We start from the raw sequence: 20,649 nt of genomic DNA, 5'->3' as shown, positions 1-20,649 counted from the left end.
CACAGCAGGTAGGGCATTTGCCTTGCATGCAGCCGACCTGGGTTTTATTCTTCCGCCCCTCTCGGAGAGTCAGGCAAGCTACCGAGAGTGTCTCACCCACAGGGCAAAGCCTGGCAAGCTCCCTGTGACATACTCGATATGTCAAAAACAGTAACAACAAGTCTCACAATTTGTTGTGAGATGTTACTGGTGCCCGCTTGAGCAAATTCGTGAACAATGAGAGGACAGTGCTACAGGGCCAAAGATGACTTCCATGAACCTTTTTGCACGCCCTGAGAAAAATCTTGCTGAGGGGCCAAGAACTGAGCAATTTGTGCACGTTTATGGCAGCAACAAAGCAATCTAGGTGTTTGTTAGGTCTCATTCATCTCACCCTCTTTTTTTTTGAGCAACTTACAGAGATTACTATGGACTTCTCACCTTCTTTTTTTGAGCATCTTACAGAGATTACTATGGATGTGGTATTTTACTTAATATAATTTAATTTTTTTTATAGAGGAGATGCATGCCGAAATCTGTTATGCCGAGTGTCTTCTGCAGAAAGCAGCACTCACGTTTGTGCAGGTAATGAACTTTTGGTTGGCTGAGGAAGCCTGCCAGTATGACATAGAAAAAAAAATGCAGCTCTTTTCTATGTCAGTGCTTCTGTTATTGTGACTTAGAGTTGTAATCGCAAATATATGTTGTTCTGGTAAACTATGGCTGAAAAACAGGGAAGTTGATTCCTTTTCAAATGCTCTTAGAGTCTGTTTTAAACTTCAGTACTGCAAGGATGCACTGCCTTTCAAAGAAATTCTGCAACCATCACACCTAAGTACAGGATGCTTTTCTTTAAAGAATCTGTGAGTCATTCTTGGTGCTTGCTAGAGGGTAGAGGATTACACCCAGGAGCAGCCTGGCAGGGGAGGTTGGGGAGGATCCTTTCATCCTTGGCCCCTGGATTCTTACACAAGCTGCTTGCCTAGGGAGTCCAACTTTTCATGTATACTCCAGATTTTATCTTTCCCTTTTCCTTATTCTCATTGCCTGTTTTTGCTTTTATTTCTTCCTGTGGAAGAGCAGCTTTTAAAGGCCCATAAATAGAAAACTAAATCCTTTTCTTATAAGCATTTGCACTTCATCTCTTGGAACAGTAGAGCCAGTCAGTACCTTGCCTATAATTCTCTTCCAGTGCTTCTGAAGAACATGGACTTTTGACTTTTGTTATCTATTATTGGCTGCCCAGTGATGGGTACAGTAGGATGATACAGCCGGGTTGGACACCTTTAGGGGGCAGAAAATCATCAAAATGTAATCTTCCCTCCATCTCAATGTTTCACAAGAGTTGCTTTTCCTTTTTTTTTCAGAGGTTGATGTCTTTGGTTGCATTCTGGCTTAGTAAAAATGGAAACAGACGGACACAGTCTGTGATCCTGTTTCCTAAAATCCTACATATTATGAATACTGATTAAAAGTAGTATTCTTTTTTTCCTTCTCTCTCTCTCTCTCTCTCTCTCTCTCTCTCTCTCTCTCTCTCTCTCTCTCTCCTTTTGGTTTACACCCAGCGATGCTCAGGGATTACTCCTGGCTCTGCACTCAGGAATTACTCCTGGTGGTGCATGGGGGACCATATGGGTTGCCGGGGATTGAACTTGGGCTGGCCACATGCAAGGCAAATGCCCTACCCACTGTACTATTGCTCCAGCCCCAAAAGCAGTATTCTTTTTAATTCTTTTAATTTATTTTTTATTTTTATTAGTGAGACATCATGAGGTACAGTTGTAGACTTACAAATTTTTGTGCTTGGGTTTCAATTATACAATGATCAAATACCCATCCCTTCACCAGTGCCCATTTCCCACCACTATGGATCCCAGTATCCCTTCCACCCCCCCATTCCCCCCATCCCACCCTGCCTCTGTGGTAGGGCATTCCCTTTTGTTCTCTCTCTCTTATTGGGTGTTGTGGTTTGCAAAAGAGGCAATGGTTGACAATCATGTTTGGTCGATAGTCTACTTTCAGCATGCTTCTCCCATCCTGGGAGGATCCTCCCAACACCCTTTATTTGGTGCTCCCTTCTCTATCTGAGCTCTCTTTTCCCCTAGCATGTGTGGCTGGCCTCCCAAGCCATGGAGCAAAATTCTGGTACTAATCTCGGCCATTCTTGGGTGTTAGTCTCCTATTTTGTTACTTTATGTTCCCCAGATGAATGCAATCTTTCTATGTCTATCCCTCTCTTTCTGAGTCATTTCACTTAACATGATACTTTCCATGTAGTACCACTTGTACGTAAATTTCACGACTTCATCTTTTCTAACAGCTACATAGTACTCCATTGTGTAAATGTACCAAAGTTTCTTTAACCAGTCATCTGTTCTTGGGCACTCAGGTTTTTTCCAGATTCTGGCTATTGTAAAAGAGTGCTGCAATGAACAAACAAGTGCAGATGTTACCTTGACTATACTCTTTTGCCTCTCTGGGATATATTCCCAGGAGTGGTATTGCTGGGTCAAATGGGAGCTCAATTTCTAATTTTTTGAGAATCGTCCATACTGTTTTCCAAAAGAGCTGAACCAGTCGGCATTCCCACCAGTGGTGAAGCAGGGTCCCTTTCTCGCCACATCCGCGCCAGCACCTGTCCAAAAGCAGTATTCTTAACTGTCTTTGCAAACAGTCATAAACGCAGGGCCCTCAATGATTTTTCTGATGCATTTTTCTAAGCGAGCATTTGACAGTCAAATAGTCAAAACTGAGATTTGAAAGCTTATTTTATACTTGGGGACTTGTCATTTGACAAGGCTAGGAAGAGAGCCATGATTGTCCCCTCTCCTCATCCCAGTGTATCTAGCCAGTTGCCTACTCATGCTGTATCTACCTTTTGAAGCTAGGCAGCCCCATCCTTTTCGTTCTGACTGTGCCTGTGCTAATGGGAATCCTCATCAGCTCTTTCCTAGACTGCACAATTTTCTGGTGACTTCCAGTTTATCTTACCTTCAGCTCATCCTCCATTGCACATCTCAGCAGATCTCTCAGGGATGAGAATCTCACTTTGCCATTTCTGTGCTTCAGTGCTCCTTGACTTTGACAGTGATGCTGTAGCAGAAGAATCAGAAGTGGTGGGAAACCTTTTCAAAGTAAACTGCCCCCAGCCCCAGTTCCCTGCCTCTTACAAATGCTGTTGTTGCATATGTTGCCTGCAGAGAAGCACAGGTGGAAGCTGCTTTCTTACTTCCCTCTTTTGCAGCAGATACTTCAGCAGTGTTACATAACACATCTGGCCAAACCAAATAATCTTCCATGCTTTCTTGCCTGGAAGAAACACGAAGTTTCCATTACTTGCAAAGTTCAGTTCTGCTTTGCTATCCTCACCTAGCTACTTCCTAATCAGTATTTGTTCTATAAGCTTCCAGAAACATTTTGTGACCCTTTCTGCGCTCTCTGTGGTCTTGTGGTCTGTGCATGTCTCCATCCATGTACCCGCCTTCATCCCTCAGCACCTGTATCACATTGACCCAATTTTTCATTCAAGTGCATGGTGTAAAACAGACATTTGATAAATATTTGCTGAATCATGAAATGAAATAGTCTTACTCTGGGCAGATTTTAGTCTCATTTAAGAAATTCTTTCCTGCCCTATTTTGGAACTTGTGTAGATCATAAGATTTCTTAAAATAAGAAAAGGCACAGTTAAGTTGCTTATGAATTTTGTATTAACTGATTTTTAATAATGTTAAATATTTAATAAATGAAATTTGCAAACTAAAACTAAATGAGATTTTTAAAAGAGAGAGATGTTTTAAGTGTACAGAAAATAAATGCCAGAGCATGTTTCTTATATATTAATAGATTAAAAAATACTACTGGATATGTGAAACCTGGGGCCATCTTCATTAGCACCGTTTATTAGATAATACCCTTCATACAGTTATATGATATTGAGAGACTTTCTCAGAACCTTAGAATGTCTCCTCTGAAAATGGCATTGATCTATATCAACTGCCTTAACTTTTTTTTTTCTTTTTGGGTTACACCCGGCAATGCACAGGGGTTACTCCTGCCTCTGCACTCAGGAATCACTTCTAGCGGTGCTCAGGGGACCATATGGGATGCTGGGAATCGAACCTAGGTTGGCTGTGTGCAAGGCAAATGCCCTACCCACTGTGTTATCACACCAGCCCCATCAACTGCCTTAACTTTATGATTCATGATATTGGGCAAAGAGAAAAAAGTGAAGTGATTTTTCCTCCAAATAAAATCATAAACTACTGACAAGCTATTTAGAAAATGGTTCAATTATTTTTGATCTGAAAATACATATGAATAAAATTGGACACGCTCATAACCTGCCTCAAAATAACCTGTGCAAAAAATCCCTCTTATTGGTATGCTGGATGAAAAACATTGGCCTTAAATTAGTGAATCATTTTGTATTGTATTGGCCCGGAAATATATTGCTCAGTCGATAATGATATTGACTAAAGTAGATTTGAACAAACCTCTCTGACTTCTTTTTGGTGAGGATTATTTCCTTAATTCTTTAAAGTAATGAAACAGATTTAAAAAGTAATTTTTGTTGTCATCAAATTTGGCAATGAACAGAATTACACTGAAGTCTGTTCAACTTAAAGCAGAAAGAATATTTTAATTTAAAAATTAAGTCCTCCCAAACATGATGGCCTCTCAGTATCTGTATTGCAAACCATAATGCCCAAGAGTAGAGAGGGAGTAAGAAGGAAATTGTCTCCCATAGAAGCAGGGGGCGGAATGGGTTGGGGGTGGTGGGAGGGATACTGGGGACATTGATGTAGGAAAATGTACACTGGTAGAGGGATAGGTGTTCAATCATTGTATGAATGAAACTCAATCATGAAAGCCCCCCCCGAAAAAAAATTAAGTCCTCAATGTCCTGAAGGTATTTTGTTCTAGCTGTACAAATGTATGGTGTGTGATATATTAAGAATTCTTGCTCAGTGATCTAATTAATTGATTATATTGTTTTCAGGATGAAAATATGATCAACTTCATTAAAGGTGGACTCAAAATTAGAACAAGTTACCAAATATATAAGTAAGTTAAAAATTCAGACAGTTTTAAAATTATAATTAAGTATGAAAATTATCTTTTTAAAACTCTGGTTAGTAAAAATGGACTTGATTTTTAGCCTACTGAGCACGTGCTTAGTGTGATAGAATAGCAGAACTTAAGTTTAAAACAGTTTTGAAGAAAAGAGCTAAACAAAGTATTGCTGGCTTCTGAATAGTCTTAGTTTCTTTTTCCTAAAAGCAATTAAGATTTTATTGTCTATTTTAGTTGATAGATATGTCTTTGACTTAGACTTTATAGAAATTCTGCCCAATAGAATTTTCTGCAGTGATCCAATAAATGTGGACCAGAATGGTATGTGTATCTTCTATAGCTTTTGTGATTTTTATCTTCTTGTTTTATCATTTGGGCTGGAGCAATAGTACTGCGGTAGGGCGTTTGCCTTGCAAGCATCTAACATGACCAACCCGAGTTCAATTCCTCCACTCCTCTCAGAGAGCCCGGCAAGCTACCGAGAGTATCTCACCCCACAGCAAAGCCTGGCAAGCTCCCCATGACATATTCAATATGCCAAACACAGTAACAACAAGTCTCACAATGGAGATGTTACTGGGCCCACTTGAGCAAATCGATGAACAACAGGAGGACCATGACCGGACTGTGACCGTGTTTTATCATTTATTCGCAGTGCTTAGAAATTTCCAACTTTTGTTCTGGAATTATCCTTTTTCCTCTTTGGTTCTGTCATTGTTTGTTTTGTATGTTTTGAACCTCTCTAATTAGACTCATTTATAATTGTTTTACCTTCCTGATGGATCAATTTTTTTACTATTATGAAGGGTCCCCACTTAATTCCTTATAACTTTCTGTGTCTTAAAATTGATTTTAAATTTGTAAGTCTACAACTATACCTCATGGTGTTTCACTAATAAAAATTTTTAAAAAAATAAATAAAATTTAAAAAATGGATTTTTATTTATATCAGTGTTTCCTATCATGCCTTTTTGGTAATTAATATTTTCATGGTATATGTTTTTTATTTTAAATACTTGTTTTTATATTTAAATTGAATTTCTTCTACATAAACAGATCTTAAAAAAATTTTAGGCTCCTTGATTTATAATATTTATAAACATAGGTCTTCATGCCTAAAACATTCCAGCAGCACCCCTCCACCTAAGTGTCAGCTTGGCTCTGCCACTGTCCCAATATCCCCTCTCTCCCAACCCTTCTTAGACTCTGTACCCCCTTTGCAGTGATGCTTTCTACTGAAGATCAGCTCTCAGTTTCTGTTGCCTTTGGGCTTTTATTGTTTCCTGATTATGGTTCTTTATACACCAGGTATGAGGGAGATCATTACATATCTGACTCTCATTTTGACAATTCACTCAGTACGATATACTCCAAATCCATCGGCACAGAAGCAAATTGCATGCTTTTGTCTTTTCTTATGGCTAAGTAGTAGTTCATTGTGCAAATGAGCCAAAGTTTCTTTGTCCTGTTATCTGTTCTTAGACACTTCCAGATCTTGGCCATTGAGAACAATGAACATAGGGTGCAAAGATCTTTTATAAATAGAGCTTTTCGGCCCTTGGGGTAGATACTCAGAAGTGAAATTGCTGGATCATATGAGTTCAGTTTCTAGTTTTTTGAGAAGTGTCCATATTGTTTTCCAAAAAGGTGCCTGAAACACTCTCTAGCTGTTTACACCCAGGAATGGTCCTGATAAATCATGTAGAAATAGTTGTCATTTTTTTTTGTAGTTTTTACCCAGTAACCTAAAGAATAAACTCAGCACAATTTCATTCATTTAAAAATTCTATATCGTTTTTGCTAATTGATAATGTATAAGTGTAAAATTTAACAAACACTATTTCCTTCTATAGTTAACTTATGTTTCAACTTTTGTCTTGAATCTAGAGAATGCCTTTCTATCCTGCATGTAATTCAGAAGAGCAAAGGTGAACAGCAGTTCTTTTATGAGTTTGAGGGAGGTGTCAAGCTGGGAATAGGTGCCTTTAATCTGGTAAGTAAATGATTAGAAATTGTTTTGTTAAAAATAATTAAAGGTTATTAATTATTAACGATAATAATATAGGAGCGATAGCACAGCAAGTAGGGTATTTGCCTTGCATGCAGCTGACCCGGGTTCGATTCCCAGGATTCCATTTGGTCCCCTGAGCACTACAAGGAGTGATTCCTGAGTGCAGAGCCAGGAGTAACCCCTGAGCATCGCTGGGTGTGACCCAGAACGCAAAAATAAATAAATAAATAAATAAATAAATAAACAAAGGTTTAAAGCACCAAAATACTTTTCTCTAATGCATTTGATACTCACATAGAATCTCTAATTTGATTTGATTACCACTTAATTAGAATGGATGACTTTCTCTGTGTATGACTCAACAGGGCCTTTGGTCAGTATGTGATAGATTACTGCATGCACTCAGGGTATATACCAAAAGATAAGAGTGTAACACTAGGGGCCTGAGAGATAGAACAGTGGTTTTTGCAGTAGGTTGACCAGTGTTTGATCCTGGTCCCCCATATGGTCCCCCATCATCACCAGGAGTGATCCCTGAGCAGAGAGCCAGTCTGGCTTACTCCTGGTGTGGCATAGAGCCAGGTGTGGCCCCCAAATAAACAAACAACAACAAAAGAGCGCAACACTAGGGATGGATTGGTAATACCTTTGATTATAATGAGGTTGAATCAGTTCCATTTTCACCTCAGAAATACCGATGCTATTGTAATGGCATCTCTGGAATGGAAATTAGATGAAGCAGCAGTCATGTAACTTGAGGAATGATTTTGATGCTCTTGGGGGAGATGAGAAGTTTGAGTAGATAGATATCAAATTGCAATATGTTATTTGATATTTTAAAATATTTGCAAGCTTTGATTGCAGTTGGTGAGAAAACAAAGTGGTTGAGAGATTCCTGCCCTTGATTGTCACTATACTTACTTTGTTTATGAGCCTATGATGGGAGAGCTGGAAAAGTATCTGACCCGTACTTGCAGAGCTGGTTATCTTATCCACTTAATTATGAAAATGCTCTTCTTCCAGGGATGACTTTGGTGGATATTTACATGGGACAAATACATTTTCAAGTTTTTCACTTAGAGAATTTCATTCAACTGCCTCTTTTCCAGACCTTCTTGTCATCAATGTTCCTGTATGTTTCTTCCAAATCCCTGACCGTTATACGTGGGTCTATCTCTCCTTTTAAGTAAAGTGAATAGCCAGGTACAGTGCTCAGAACTGCTGGAAAAATTTCCCTTCACCATAGTTCTTCACAGATGTCTTAGAAAGAAGGTATGTCATAGCTATTCAACAGCTGTGCTTGCAGCTGTGTAGAGTGTGACAGACTTGCTTTCTGGAAGATGCTGAAAGGGACTTCATTTGAAGGAGGGCACTGAGGAATGCCTTCTTAGTTCTCATTGCGCCACATAAAAGGAGCATCTTCAGGGCATTCCTAAAGCAGCTGGTTATCCACACTGCCCCCTATAGCCCCCACCGCCCCCACCACACACACACCAATTTTGGATTCAGTTTGCCTTAGCAAGAGGAAATTAATTTGACTATGTACATAGTATCCAATGCTTGAGACATGTCTGGTGGTTTAAGTAAGTTTTCATATTGTTGAATCATTACAACTTTAAATTGTTAGGTGCTTACCATCTGCCTATAGTTATATAAACTAATCTCTATTGTATTTTTTCCCTTACAGATGCTGTCTCTTTTACCTGCACGAATTATCAGATTGCTTGAATTCATAGGATTTTCTGGAAACAGGGTACAGATGTAGTTTTATTTTTATTTTGATAAAAGGCCCTCCCGTTGATCATCGATTTGCTCGAGCGGGCCCAGTAACGTCTCCATTGGAGACTTTGTTGTTACTGTGTCTGGCATATCGAATACTCTCGGTAGCTTGCCGGGCTCTCTGAGAGGGGTGGAGGAATCGAACTCGGGTCGGCCATGTTGGCTGCGTGCAAGGCAGACGCCCTACCCGCTGTGCTATCGCTCCAGTGGCTGGAGCGATAGCACAGCGGGTAGGGCGTTTGCCTTATTTTGATAGATCAGTCAAAATTTATTGAATACACAGACAGTGCAACATGTTCTAGCATCAAAAAATAATTGCAAATTTGCAAATGCAGTTGTTAAGACATGGGAATTTGAAGGATGATAACATTACTCAATATTATTTTTCAGGAGATATATGTTTGTGTTACATACACACGTACATATAGTTTTTCTAATGAAAGTTAACATTTCAACTTTGTTCCTTAATTCTGGAATTAAAAATTATTTTGTACTTCTATTATTGCTTACTAGATCTTTAATATTCTTGTGTGGTTAAAATGTTTCAATCTTTTTACAACTCAGTGTTTTACACCAGGAAATTAAGCTAAAAATCACAACTTGTATAATTGGCATTAGTCATCATGTAGTTGCAGGATATTGGGGTTTTCTTGTGTTTTACAAGTTTTACTGTGAAACAGCGAGGATGTTTGTCTTTTACTTTTGTTCATTATTTTTGTGTGCAACTGTTTTGCAGTACGTTATTACATTTATTAGTTTTAACTCTCAGTGTGTATTTACCAGGGTAGCTGTATTATAAAATTGTTCCTCTTGTGTTATCGAGAGTAGTTTTGTGGAAATATATAAGAGCATGTACAAGAAACTTTATGTTTTTTCTCACATTTATTCCATTGTTAATCATAAGATTTTGGTATTTATGGTGTTGTCTCTTTCTCTGTTCTTTCTCTTCTGACTCTGAATTTCATGGTTACTTTCCCCCCTCGACCTCTTTATTCTTTAGAGGTTCCAAATTCTCTTGAATAAAGTCCATAATATAGTATGGTTTCAGGGCTCCCTATCTTATTTTAGCCAGTGTTTTGGCTTCTCCTGTGCTTCTTCTGAAATGAGCAATTCTTTATATCCACAAACAGACCTTGTGCTTTTCTGATTTCATGCTGTTGCTGGATTTTTTTGAATACCCTCCCCAACTAGCTTCTTCCCAAAGAATGTGGGAACTTGTCCATGCTTTACTTTTGAGATAAATGTCCTATTTCCCACATAACTTTCCCTTCCTCTCCCAGTGAGTTTAAGCATTTCTAACACTCAGAACAATTCATGCTTCTTTATTATATTCACCATATTCTAATGAAATCATTGAGGCACATACTGTACTACCTTTTGATGGAAAAATCATTGAAGATAGACTATGGTTCATAGTGTCTTGTACTTAAATCCCAACATGAATTATTAAGTCAGTACACAGCGTTTCTGTGAAATGATGATTGTCTTTTCTTTCACTCAAATCACATTATATGAAAGAATTTGTGAGATAGATACTAAATTAAAATATAAACCGATAGCACAGCGGCAAGGCGTTTGCCTTGCAGGCAGCTAGCCCGGCCGAGCCAGGTTCGATTCCTCCGCCCCTCTCTGCGAGTCCGGCAAGCTCCCGAGAGTATCTCGCACGGCAGAGCCTGGCAAGCTACCCATGATTGATGTATTCAATATGCCAAACACAGTAACAACAAGTCTCAAAAAAAAAAAAAATGGAGACGTTACTGGGCCCGCTCAAGCAAATCGATGAACAATGGGAGAACAGTGACAGTGTTTCTAATTAGGCCTTTTCTAGACTAAGCTCTTGCAAGATAATCTCCTCTTTCATGAAGAGTATATATGAATTGGCATTTTAAATATCTAAAATGCATTTCATTCCCACAGGAATTGGGCCTTCTGCAGTTACGGGAAGGTGCCTCAGGAATCAGCATGCGGTCTCCTCTGTGCTGCTTAACTATTCTTGCTTTTCACACTTACATCTCCTTAATACTTGGTAAGGATTGGAGTATATTTTGTGTCATTAAGAGTTGATTATCTTTCATTTAAGTAAAAAGTTAGAAAAAAATTAGTTAGAGCAGATGTCTCATATCTGTTCACCTCTGGTAAAAGAGGTAGAGGATTTCTTTCATCGAATTTTTGTTTGTTTTGTTCTGGGATCACACCTGGCAGAGCTCAGAGGGCCAGGTGGTGCTGAATATCAAAAGCATCACCTTGATCCCCCACAAGCAAAGCATGTGCTCAGCCCGTTGAGCGATTTCTCTAGCTCCTCACTGAACATTTTAAAACCCTTTATTGACTAAAAAAATTCTGTAAAAGTTTAAGGCAATTGATTTTAGCAAATTTATATTAGATGTCTTTTTAGTAGAAATTTAATTTTGTTTAAAATAAGATAAGAGGTAATGGACATAGCTCAACAGTAAAGCACTGACCTTGCATGTTTGATGTCCTGGGTTCAATCCCTGGCATTGCAAAAAAAAAGTTTTAGGTGTAAGTTAAAAAAAGTTTGAACTTACTTTAAAAATTTTAAAGTAAGTTAAAATTTTCTGTTAAAACTATCAGTATCAATTTCTGTCTATGCCAGAGCTGTTGCTCAGATATAAAAATGCCCAATTAGGCATCGTAAGATAACCACCTACGTTCTTATTATAATTAATAGGAATTAGCCTTCCCTTGCGTTGCAGAGTCCACTCATGGGCTGAGTGCAGAGGGAGGCTCTGGTTCTATTTCTGTCCCTGCCCAGTCCCCTGAGGAGCCCTGAGCACTGCCAGATGTGGCCATGAAACAAAGTGAAGAATTAGCCTGTCACAGAGCTGTTAAAAACCGATGTCGTAGCTGAGGCTTGTGTTACTTTATCTCCCAAATGTTCACAGTTCTCATCTTTTCCGCGGATGGGCTTTTGATATGTTGATAAAATTTGGAGAGTGATTATAAAGATCTGCCATGTTGTACGAACACTGAGGCTTTCCCTGTTAAATTTCTAGGCACAGGAGAAGTGAATGTCATGGAAGCGGAGAGTCTCCTCGCGCCTTTCCTCCAGCAGTTTCCAAATGTATGCTTAGAACCTCAAGTTCAAATTTCAGCCATGATCTGTCATCGGCACTGATGTTGAACAGTCGCTTTTCTTCCTTTCTCCCTAGGGCTCCCTCATGTTGTTTTACCATGCCCGGATACTGCTGCTGAAAGGGAATTTGGAAGAGGTAATTTGCTGGGGGAAGAGTTATTTACGCGTTGTCTCTGTCAGTGACCTTTGTCTATGCCAGAGCTGTTGCTCAGATATAAAAAGATTGAACAACTGGTTCAATATTTACATTGTGGAAACACATCATGTACTGATTCAGCCTAAATTCAGCACTGCACTAGGCAGAAATAAGACAGTGTAACTGCATAAAAATTAATTGTGCAACTGCATCCTATTACATATGGCATATTATCATATATAATTTATATGCTTATATATGTTTATAGTTTGCTTATATAAAGCACATTAAGCAGTTTGGGGTAGAATACATAAAATACAGCTAGGCAGTTGAAAAGATTGTCAGACTTTGACTGTTACTAATATCTGCATTAACCGCTGACTTTGGAACTCCACCTCTGCGTAACGTGTATTTCCATGATTCCACAAGCACATCCCATCAAAGAATTTACTAATTTCTTGAGAAAGAGTTGAAAAGTATTTTATGTAAATATATTTGCAGTCTTTTCCCTACATAAATGGGTCAAATGTGTAGTTTTTTTTTTCTGTTTTCTATTTTGGATATCTTGGATCTCTTTCCAGGTCAGTGTCGTTAAGCCTCCTCAAAGCTTTTATTCTCTTTTTATGACAGTTTTATTCTTTTAGAATGATATTCAAATTAAAGTGGTATTCTTATCACCATTTTTGCTATTATGAATAATATTATTTTAAATATCATTATGCATATACTTTTGTCCATAAGTGTACTGGTATATGATAGATTCTGATCATTAGGATTTCAGGGTCAAAAGATAACTGTATTTTGCTAATTCCAGTCAGATATCACCATTAACCTAGGCTATTCCAGTTTATAAAGGCTATTTTATTTTTTATATTCCAATTTATTTAAGGATATTCCAATTTCTATGAAGCTGTAAAAAAATTTTGTGATGTTTTTGGCCTAAATCTGCACATTATTTTTCCTGTTTTTAATTTTGCATATGTGCTGGTTGAAAATGATAATCTGATTTAGTAATACATATTTTTAAACTTATAAATATATTCATATATGTATTTACCATTGTGTAGATTTGTCTTTGATGTTACCTGTTCATATCTTTGCCAATTTTCCCATTGAATTTTTAAAATTTTTTTTAAGGTTTTTAAAAATAGTGTGATAAGGACAGTATTATATTTAGTGATATCTTCCCTCTCTCTAACTTTGCCTTTAACTCTTGCTTAATGTATGCTTTGCTTTTTAGAAATTCTGACTACTATTGTCTTTTCTTAAAATAATTCTGCATTTTACTTGAGATGTGATCTCCAGTCCCACTTCATAAAGATTTATAGCTCTCCTCACAAAATTGAATAGAGAGACAAAACTCAAACTATGTGTATATAAAACTATGTGTATATGTATAAGGAAGAGACTGTGGTGTTATGTTGAGAAGCTTAAAGAGTAATACTTTTGTTCTTTTTTTGTACAAAGTGTTTTATGTATTTTCCCATTAGGTTATTATCTCCTTATCTTATATCTGGATGATCAGCTTTATGCAATTGACTTATAGGCACAAGAGACATTTCGAAAATGCATTTCTGTTCAAGAAGAATGGAAACAGTTTCATCATCTCTGTTACTGGGAGCTGATGTGGATTTATGTATTCCAACAAAACTGGATGGAGGCATATTACTTTTCAGATCTGCTTTGCAAAGAGAGTAAATGGTCTAAGGTAATGAGCAGTGCTTTCATTAATATCATCTGTTTGCTAATTAGTGGCCAGAATGATTTTCATTTTGTGCTGTTGGTTCAGTATTATGACATTCACAGTGTTTTTCCCGTTCAGAGATTCTTTAAAAGAGAAAATGTGGAGCTGGAGTGATAGCACAGCGGGTAGGGCGCTTGCCTTGCATGTGGCCGACCCGGGTTCGAGTCTCAGCATCCCATACGGTCCCCAGAGCACCGCCAGAAGTAATTCCTGAGGGCAGAGCCAGGAGTAACCCCTGAGCATCGCTGGGTGTGACCCAAAAAACAGTCCTCCCGTTATTCATCTATTTGCTCGAGCAGGCCCAGTAACATCTCCATTGGAGACTTTGTTGTTACTGTGTTTGGCATATCGAATACGTCACGGGTAGCTTGCCATGCTCTGCCGTGCGGGCGAGATACTCTCGGTAGCTTGCCGGGCTCTCCGAGAGGGGTGGAGGAATTGAACTCCTGTGGGCCATGTTGGCCACTTGTAAGGCAAACGCCCTACCGCTGTGCTATCGCTCTAGCCCTACCACCCTGAACGCGCCCGATCACGTCTGATCTCGGAAGCTAAGCAGGGTCGGGCTTGGTTAATACTTGGATGGGAGACCCAAAAAGCAAAAAAAAAAAAAAAAAAAAAAAAAAGAGAGCGAGAGAGAAAATGTGGCTTAATTATTAATTGTTCATAAATATTGTTGTTTCTCCTTTTCTAAAAACCATCCAGAGTTTTCAGGGAAGAGGTGAAGATGAAATTCACTTACATTTATATCTTATTAACTATCAGTAGTTCCAGCATTTTTTGGTAGCCTTTTCAATGTCCTGATAATAAAGTTTTGTTTATATTAGTCAAAATTTATTCTGATCTGTTTGTTGGAGGTTGGGAGAAGTTAGATAATGGCATTCTCTTGCTCATAATCGTTGTATGATAATGAAAGTTAAGTGGGAACTGTTTTCCTCCTATGAAATAGTCATACTTTATTTCCTTTTGTTTCTTTTTTTTAAAGCTACATCTATTATTATTATTTTTGGTTTTTTTCTTTTTGGCATTTTGCTAATTAGTGGCCAGAATGATTTTCATTTTGTGCTGTTGGTTCAGTATTATGACATTCACAGTGTTTTTCCCATTCAGAAATTTTTTAAAAGAGAGAATGTGGGGCTGGAGTGATAGCATAGCGGGTAGGCCTTGCCTTTTTGGGTCACACCTGGCGATGCTCACAGGGGTTACTCCTGGCTCTGCACTCAGGAATTACTCCTGGCGGTGCTCGGGGGACCATATGGGATGGTGGGAATTGAACCTGGGTCGGCCGTGTTCAAGGCAAACACCCTACCCACTGTTCTCCAGCCCCCTTTTGTTTCTTTTGTGCCCCTTAATTATTGTATCTGGAGGATTTGTTTCTGACTCCTGATTTGCATATCTGTCATATACAGAGGTCTATTTTATAACTTGCAGCTTTCCTTCTTTTCCTCAAGGCAACATATGTGTTCTTAAAAGCCGCAATTTTGAGTATGCTTCCAGAGGAGGATGTGAAAACAACTAAAGAGGATGTGGTGACATTGTTCAGGTAATCAGAGATACTGAATGGGGGCTCAGAATATAGCTCAGTGGTAGAACTCTTTCTTGCCTTACATGTCGGGGCGGGGGATGGGTTAGGAGGCGGGATCAGGTGCAAATCCCTAGCACTTTGGGAGAAAGAAAGAAAAGATTCTAAATGTGTAGAGGAGCATAAAAATACATCTTTATTTTTCTCTCTGTTCTCTTATGCTTCACTTTCCTGTTTTATCTATTTATTACTCACTTACACAGGAACCCTTAAAACAGTACATTTAGCCCAGAATCGTCCTTTATGTAGGATTTTGCAGTATGTGGACGTGATGGGGAATCTTGAAAACACATTCATTTTTATTTTGAAATTGTGGCTTTGCTTCCACATTTTGAACAGTTACCATTGCAGTACATTGTGAGGGCACTGAGGCACTAAGGGATTATCTGGAGCACTCCAGGGGTGCTTGGAGCCCTCCAAACTGCACCTGGCAGTGCTCAGGATAGCATGCAGTCCCTGAACAAACGGGTTGGCCAATGCAAGGCCTGTGCAATCTAGACCAGTGCTCATTCATGCATCCATCTGTCTTTGATGTGAAGCTTTCTTTCATGTGTCAGCTGCTGGATAAACAGGTGGAACTGTCTTTGTGGAGTGTATAATCTTGTGGTGGACAAGAAAATAAAATAATGAAATAATCATACAAATGTAGCACTGTCCTCCCGTTGTTCATCGATTTGTTCGCGTGGGCACCACTAATGTCTCCATTGTGAGACTTGTTGTTACTGTGTTTTGCATATCAAATCCATCATGGGGAGCTTGCCAGGCTCTCGCATGTGGGCGGGATAGTCTTGGTAGCTTGCTGGGCTCTCCGAGAGGGGCGGAGGAATCGAACCCAAGCCAGCTGCGTGCAAGGCAAACACCCTTCCCGCTGTGCTATCACTCTAGCCCAATCATACAAATGTATGATTATTAATTAATTCCCTCCTTCCTTCTACATTCTTTTCTTTTTCATTTTTTTCTTTTTGAGTCACACCAGAGATGCTAAGGGGTTATTCCTGGCTCTGCACTCAGGAATTTTACTGTTGGTGGTGCTCGGCGAACCATATGGGATGCCAGGGATTGAATCCAGGTTGACCACATGCATGACAAATGCCCTACCCACTCTACGACTGCTTCAGCCCCACAATTTTTCTTAATAGTTTTGTAGGTCTATCCTATTAGCTACTTTATCCAGGTATTAATGTTGATGCATTTTGTTATGAAGGTCAATTTTAGCAAATCTTCACCAAACCAAATTTAAATCTTTAGGTCAGACCCAATAACGGAGCCAGACCCAGATCCCCAGCTCTTATTTGTCATCTTCGCTCATGCCAAATATGTTCTTCTTCCAACAGTCATCTTCATGTGCTTAGGATTTCACTTACAAATTGTCAGAAAAAGTTTGCAAGCAGGATGTTGTCATTCACTGATTATTTCCAAACTCACTTAATGCTTGGGAAACATTTTCTAAATTATGATGATGTGGCTCCAGAGTTAGCTGTTAATTAATGTTAATTGATGGAGGGCCCCCTCATTAATGAAATTTGCCAATTTTATGTCTAGATTTTGTGAACTATGTTGGATAGGTTAAGAAGATTAACTAGAAAGAAGTATGTGTCAATCAGTGGCACTCACAATTGAGCTAGTATCAGAATTGCCTGGAGAACTCATTAAAATCTAGTTATTTGGCCCAGTCCTAGAATTACAGATTCAGTAGGTCTAGAGTAGAGCCTAAAAATGTGCTTTTGGAACAAGTTTCCAGGTGACGCTGGGCTGCTGGTGTGGGGACCGCAGTGCTGACTGTGTTCTAATGACCTTTCACTGGGGCCGGGCTCTTCACAGACAGGTGGATGGCTTGAAGCAGAGAATTGCTGGGAAATCAATTCCTACTGAGAAGTTTGCTGTGAGGAAGGCTCGCCGCTATTCCGCCTCCTTGCCTGCACCTGTGAAACTCGTCTTGCCTGCCCTGGTATGCACATCTAACTTCGGCCGTAAAGTTTAGCTCTGTGAAAAACCACTATCAGTGTGTTTGCCAGGTGTAAAGTAATGGGAAAGTTAGGAATCATTAAGTAACACTTGGAACTAGTGTCTTTTGACTACTTGGTATGAAACTATTTAAAAGTATGCAATTTTATAGAGACAGTTTTTAATTTCACTTAATGTATTATGTACTAAATTCTCTTTGTGAGGATTTTCTTTTTGGTAGCCTCATCTAACAGGTCAGGCCATTAAGGGGTGAGTCAACATAATTGAGATTGAATTGAACAGCAATACAAACCACATCTGTAGTTTGCCCTTTTCGAGGAGCTGCATTAAATATCAAAGGGAGGATCTGGTGAGACTATTTGACGGTGTACACAGCCAAACGCTAGTTCAGTCACTGGCATCACATATGTATGGTTCCCCAAGCACTGCCAGGAGTGATCCCTGAGCACAGAGTAAGGAGTAAGTCCCATGCATCTCTAGGTATGGCACCAACCCTCCCTCCCCACAAAAAAAAAAAAAATCAGAAGATAAACTACCAAGAAAAGGAGGAGCTGGAGAGAGAACAGCGGGCAGAGCACTTGCCTCGTACACGGCTGACGTGGGTTCAGTCCCTGTCACACACATGATGCCCTGAGCCTTGCCAGGAGTGATGTCTGAGCACAGAGCCAGGAGTTAAGTCCTGAGCATGGCCAGTTTCGAGTTGAATCGTGAGCATGGCCATTTGGGTCAAGCCAGTTTTCCTCCTTGAAATTTCTAATTTCAGTTTAGGTGTTCTCAATGCAGGCCTGAAGCGGTATGAAATATGTCAGATTAGCATAACTCTTTGGGACTTTAGTTTTGTTAGGTAGGTACATAAATAGCACCAGGAGCTGTTTACTGTCCACTGACATCTGCTGCCCTCCTCTGGGAGCTTCTGGTTTTTCATTTATTTTTATAGTCCAGAATACAATTGTTTTTCTTTGACAGTGATACAGTAATGTAGTTGTTTCCAACTTTTACCATTACAGACATACTGCAGTATATCTTTTTTTTGGGGGGGTGGGGGGCCACACCTGGCTATGCATAAGGGTTACTCCTGGATTTGCACTCAGGAATTATTCCTGGCGGTGCTCAGGGGACCATATGGGATGCTGGGAATCAAACCTGGGTCAGCTGCGTGCAAAGCAAACATCCTACCCACTGTGCTTTCACTCCAGCCCCTACAGTGTGTCTTTTATAGCCTTCTTTTTGTATGTGTATTTCTCTGGAAAATATTTCTAGGGATTCAATTCTTGGTTGAATGGCATATTAATTTAATATTTTGACGTATTGCCGCTTGCCCATTATAAAAATGGCCCAATTAAAATTTTTCCAACAGTGTTTAAATGTTTTCATTTATATTTCTCCTTTAGTATGGAGGGAAAATGGAAAACTCATCTTCCTAATTTTTTCACTGGGTTTCTTGTCGCTTTCTAACTGACTTAGAGAATCACACTTCTTTCTCTCTCTCTGTAGTGCCAGAGATCGAACCCACAGCCTCACACATGCAAGTAGGTGCTAGAGCCCTGGCCCAGCTCTTTATATATCGTAGGAGAAAGAAAACTGCAGCACTGACAGAGACCAGGGAGGTTGTAGATCTGTGCCTAGTACCTAGACTAGGGTGATCCTTACTTCAGATCATTTCAGAAGACATCATAGACTAGAGTGTTCTGTGCCTAGAAGGAAATGAGATAGACGCGTGAGCCCTTGAACAGAGATCAAAACCCTAATCATCTTCGAAATAACAAAAATGAACATCCCCTTGCCAGGGTACCACATGAACCCGTTGCTGCTTTTCCAGTTCCAGCTTGAGCTCCATTCCTCAGTCTTTGCTGTCAAATGATTTGTACTGGAATCTTTTTTTTTTTTTTTAACCTATGTCATCCAACTTGCTTGAAAAATTTCTAGGGGCCTCACAAATGTTTCTCTGCTGTAGAACTTAGAGGCTTACGTGCATAAAACTATATCCTGCCTTTATTATCAGGGAGGGGGGGTGTGGATGATAGGGCTTCCCAAGCAGTTCTGGACTGGGGGTTGCCTGGCCTCTCCTGCCTGGACTCAACTGGCTATGTGGTACCGCTGGCTGTAGTGATGCTGGAGCCATGAGCCCCAGCAGCAATATCTGAGGGCTTCCAGATGGTGCTTGGGTGACCAGACAGAGCCGGGGATTGAACCTGGAACTTCTGTGTGCCAGACTTGGACTTCAGCCCTCTGAGCTCTCTCCTGTCCCCTCCCCCCAACCCCACGTTTAATTATTAAGAATCTCATGAAAGGTTAACTCAGCACCCTTTTTTCTCCAGGTCTATGGTATAGAATTGGTTCGAATTTGTAGTAACTAGGAATTTTACCAAAATCTTATCCTTCCCCCACTTTGTTTCGGTGGGGGTGGTCCCAAGCAGCACTCAGGAGGCTCAGGGCCCCCACCAACAATTCTGAGCCAACCGAACTGTAGGTTCAATATAAGGTGCCCAGGACGCAGTGCTGCTGGGAACCCCCCAGTGGCACTTGGATTATGTGGTGCCAGAATTGAAGTCAGGTTCAGGCGTATGTTATGCAGACACCCTAATCAATGCTATCTCCCAACTCCTCAAAATTTTACTGGGTTTGTTTGTTTGTTATGGGCCACACCTAGTGGTGCTCAGGGCTGACTCCTGATACCATGCTTAGGGAGCACTCTTGGCAGGCTTGGGAAACTGTATATGGAATGTCCGGGATCAAATGCTGGTCAGCCATGTGCAAGGCAAGTCCTGTGCCTGCTGTACTATCACTCAGCCCCTCAAAATCTTATTCTGAAATAAGACTCAAGCATGATATTCTTCTAATGAAATATCCCATCAGTAAACAAAGACACGTTTTGTTAAGTCTGAGGTGATAGCTCAAGGGTAAAGACCTGAGTCTGTGATACCCACACACATCCACACCCCCCTCACTCTCCGAGCACCTCAGGGGGTAGCCCTGGACTTCTGAGCATCAGACCTTAAGGTCCATTCTGCTGGGCTGAGCACTGCAGGGGCTGGCGCTGAGACTTCCAGTATCACTGAGTATCACCCTGCTAAAAGTAGCCCAAGTATTAATTAGATATTGTCACTGTCTCTGTCCTCCCGTTGTTCATCAATTTGCTTGAGCCGACCCAGTAACGTCTCCATTGTGAGACTTGTTGTTACTGTTTTTGGCATATCAAATACGTCATAGGTAGTTTGCCAGGCTCTGCCGTGCGGGCGAGATACTCTCGGTAGCTTGCTGGGCTCTCCAGAAGGGGCGGAGGGAT

At 40.0% G+C, this 20,649-nt stretch overlaps 1 protein-coding gene across 1 annotated transcript in view; it reads left to right on the top strand.

Moving 5' to 3' along the window:
- TTC39B (tetratricopeptide repeat domain 39B) overlaps positions 1–20,649 on the top strand; it is a 133,185-nt gene that overhangs the window by 97,172 nt on the left and 15,364 nt on the right. The window contains exons 7-16 of the mRNA XM_056117397.1: positions 497–564; positions 4,982–5,046; positions 6,943–7,048; positions 8,754–8,819; positions 10,763–10,871; positions 11,860–11,927; positions 12,016–12,075; positions 13,622–13,783; positions 15,268–15,359; positions 17,220–17,346. Coding sequence (XP_055973372.1) covers positions 497–564; positions 4,982–5,046; positions 6,943–7,048; positions 8,754–8,819; positions 10,763–10,871; positions 11,860–11,927; positions 12,016–12,075; positions 13,622–13,783; positions 15,268–15,359; positions 17,220–17,346 — 923 coding nt within the window. The remainder of the gene's footprint in view (positions 1–496; positions 565–4,981; positions 5,047–6,942; positions 7,049–8,753; positions 8,820–10,762; positions 10,872–11,859; positions 11,928–12,015; positions 12,076–13,621; positions 13,784–15,267; positions 15,360–17,219; positions 17,347–20,649) is intronic.

Source organism: Sorex fumeus, unplaced genomic scaffold (assembly GCF_029834395.1).
Source record: "Sorex fumeus unplaced genomic scaffold, SorFum_2.1 ptg000034l, whole genome shotgun sequence".
In the NCBI taxonomy this organism is placed as follows: Eukaryota; Metazoa; Chordata; class Mammalia; order Eulipotyphla; family Soricidae; genus Sorex; species Sorex fumeus.
The sequence above is the reverse complement of the archived record's forward strand: the minus strand, read 5'-3'. Positions and strand labels throughout refer to the sequence as shown.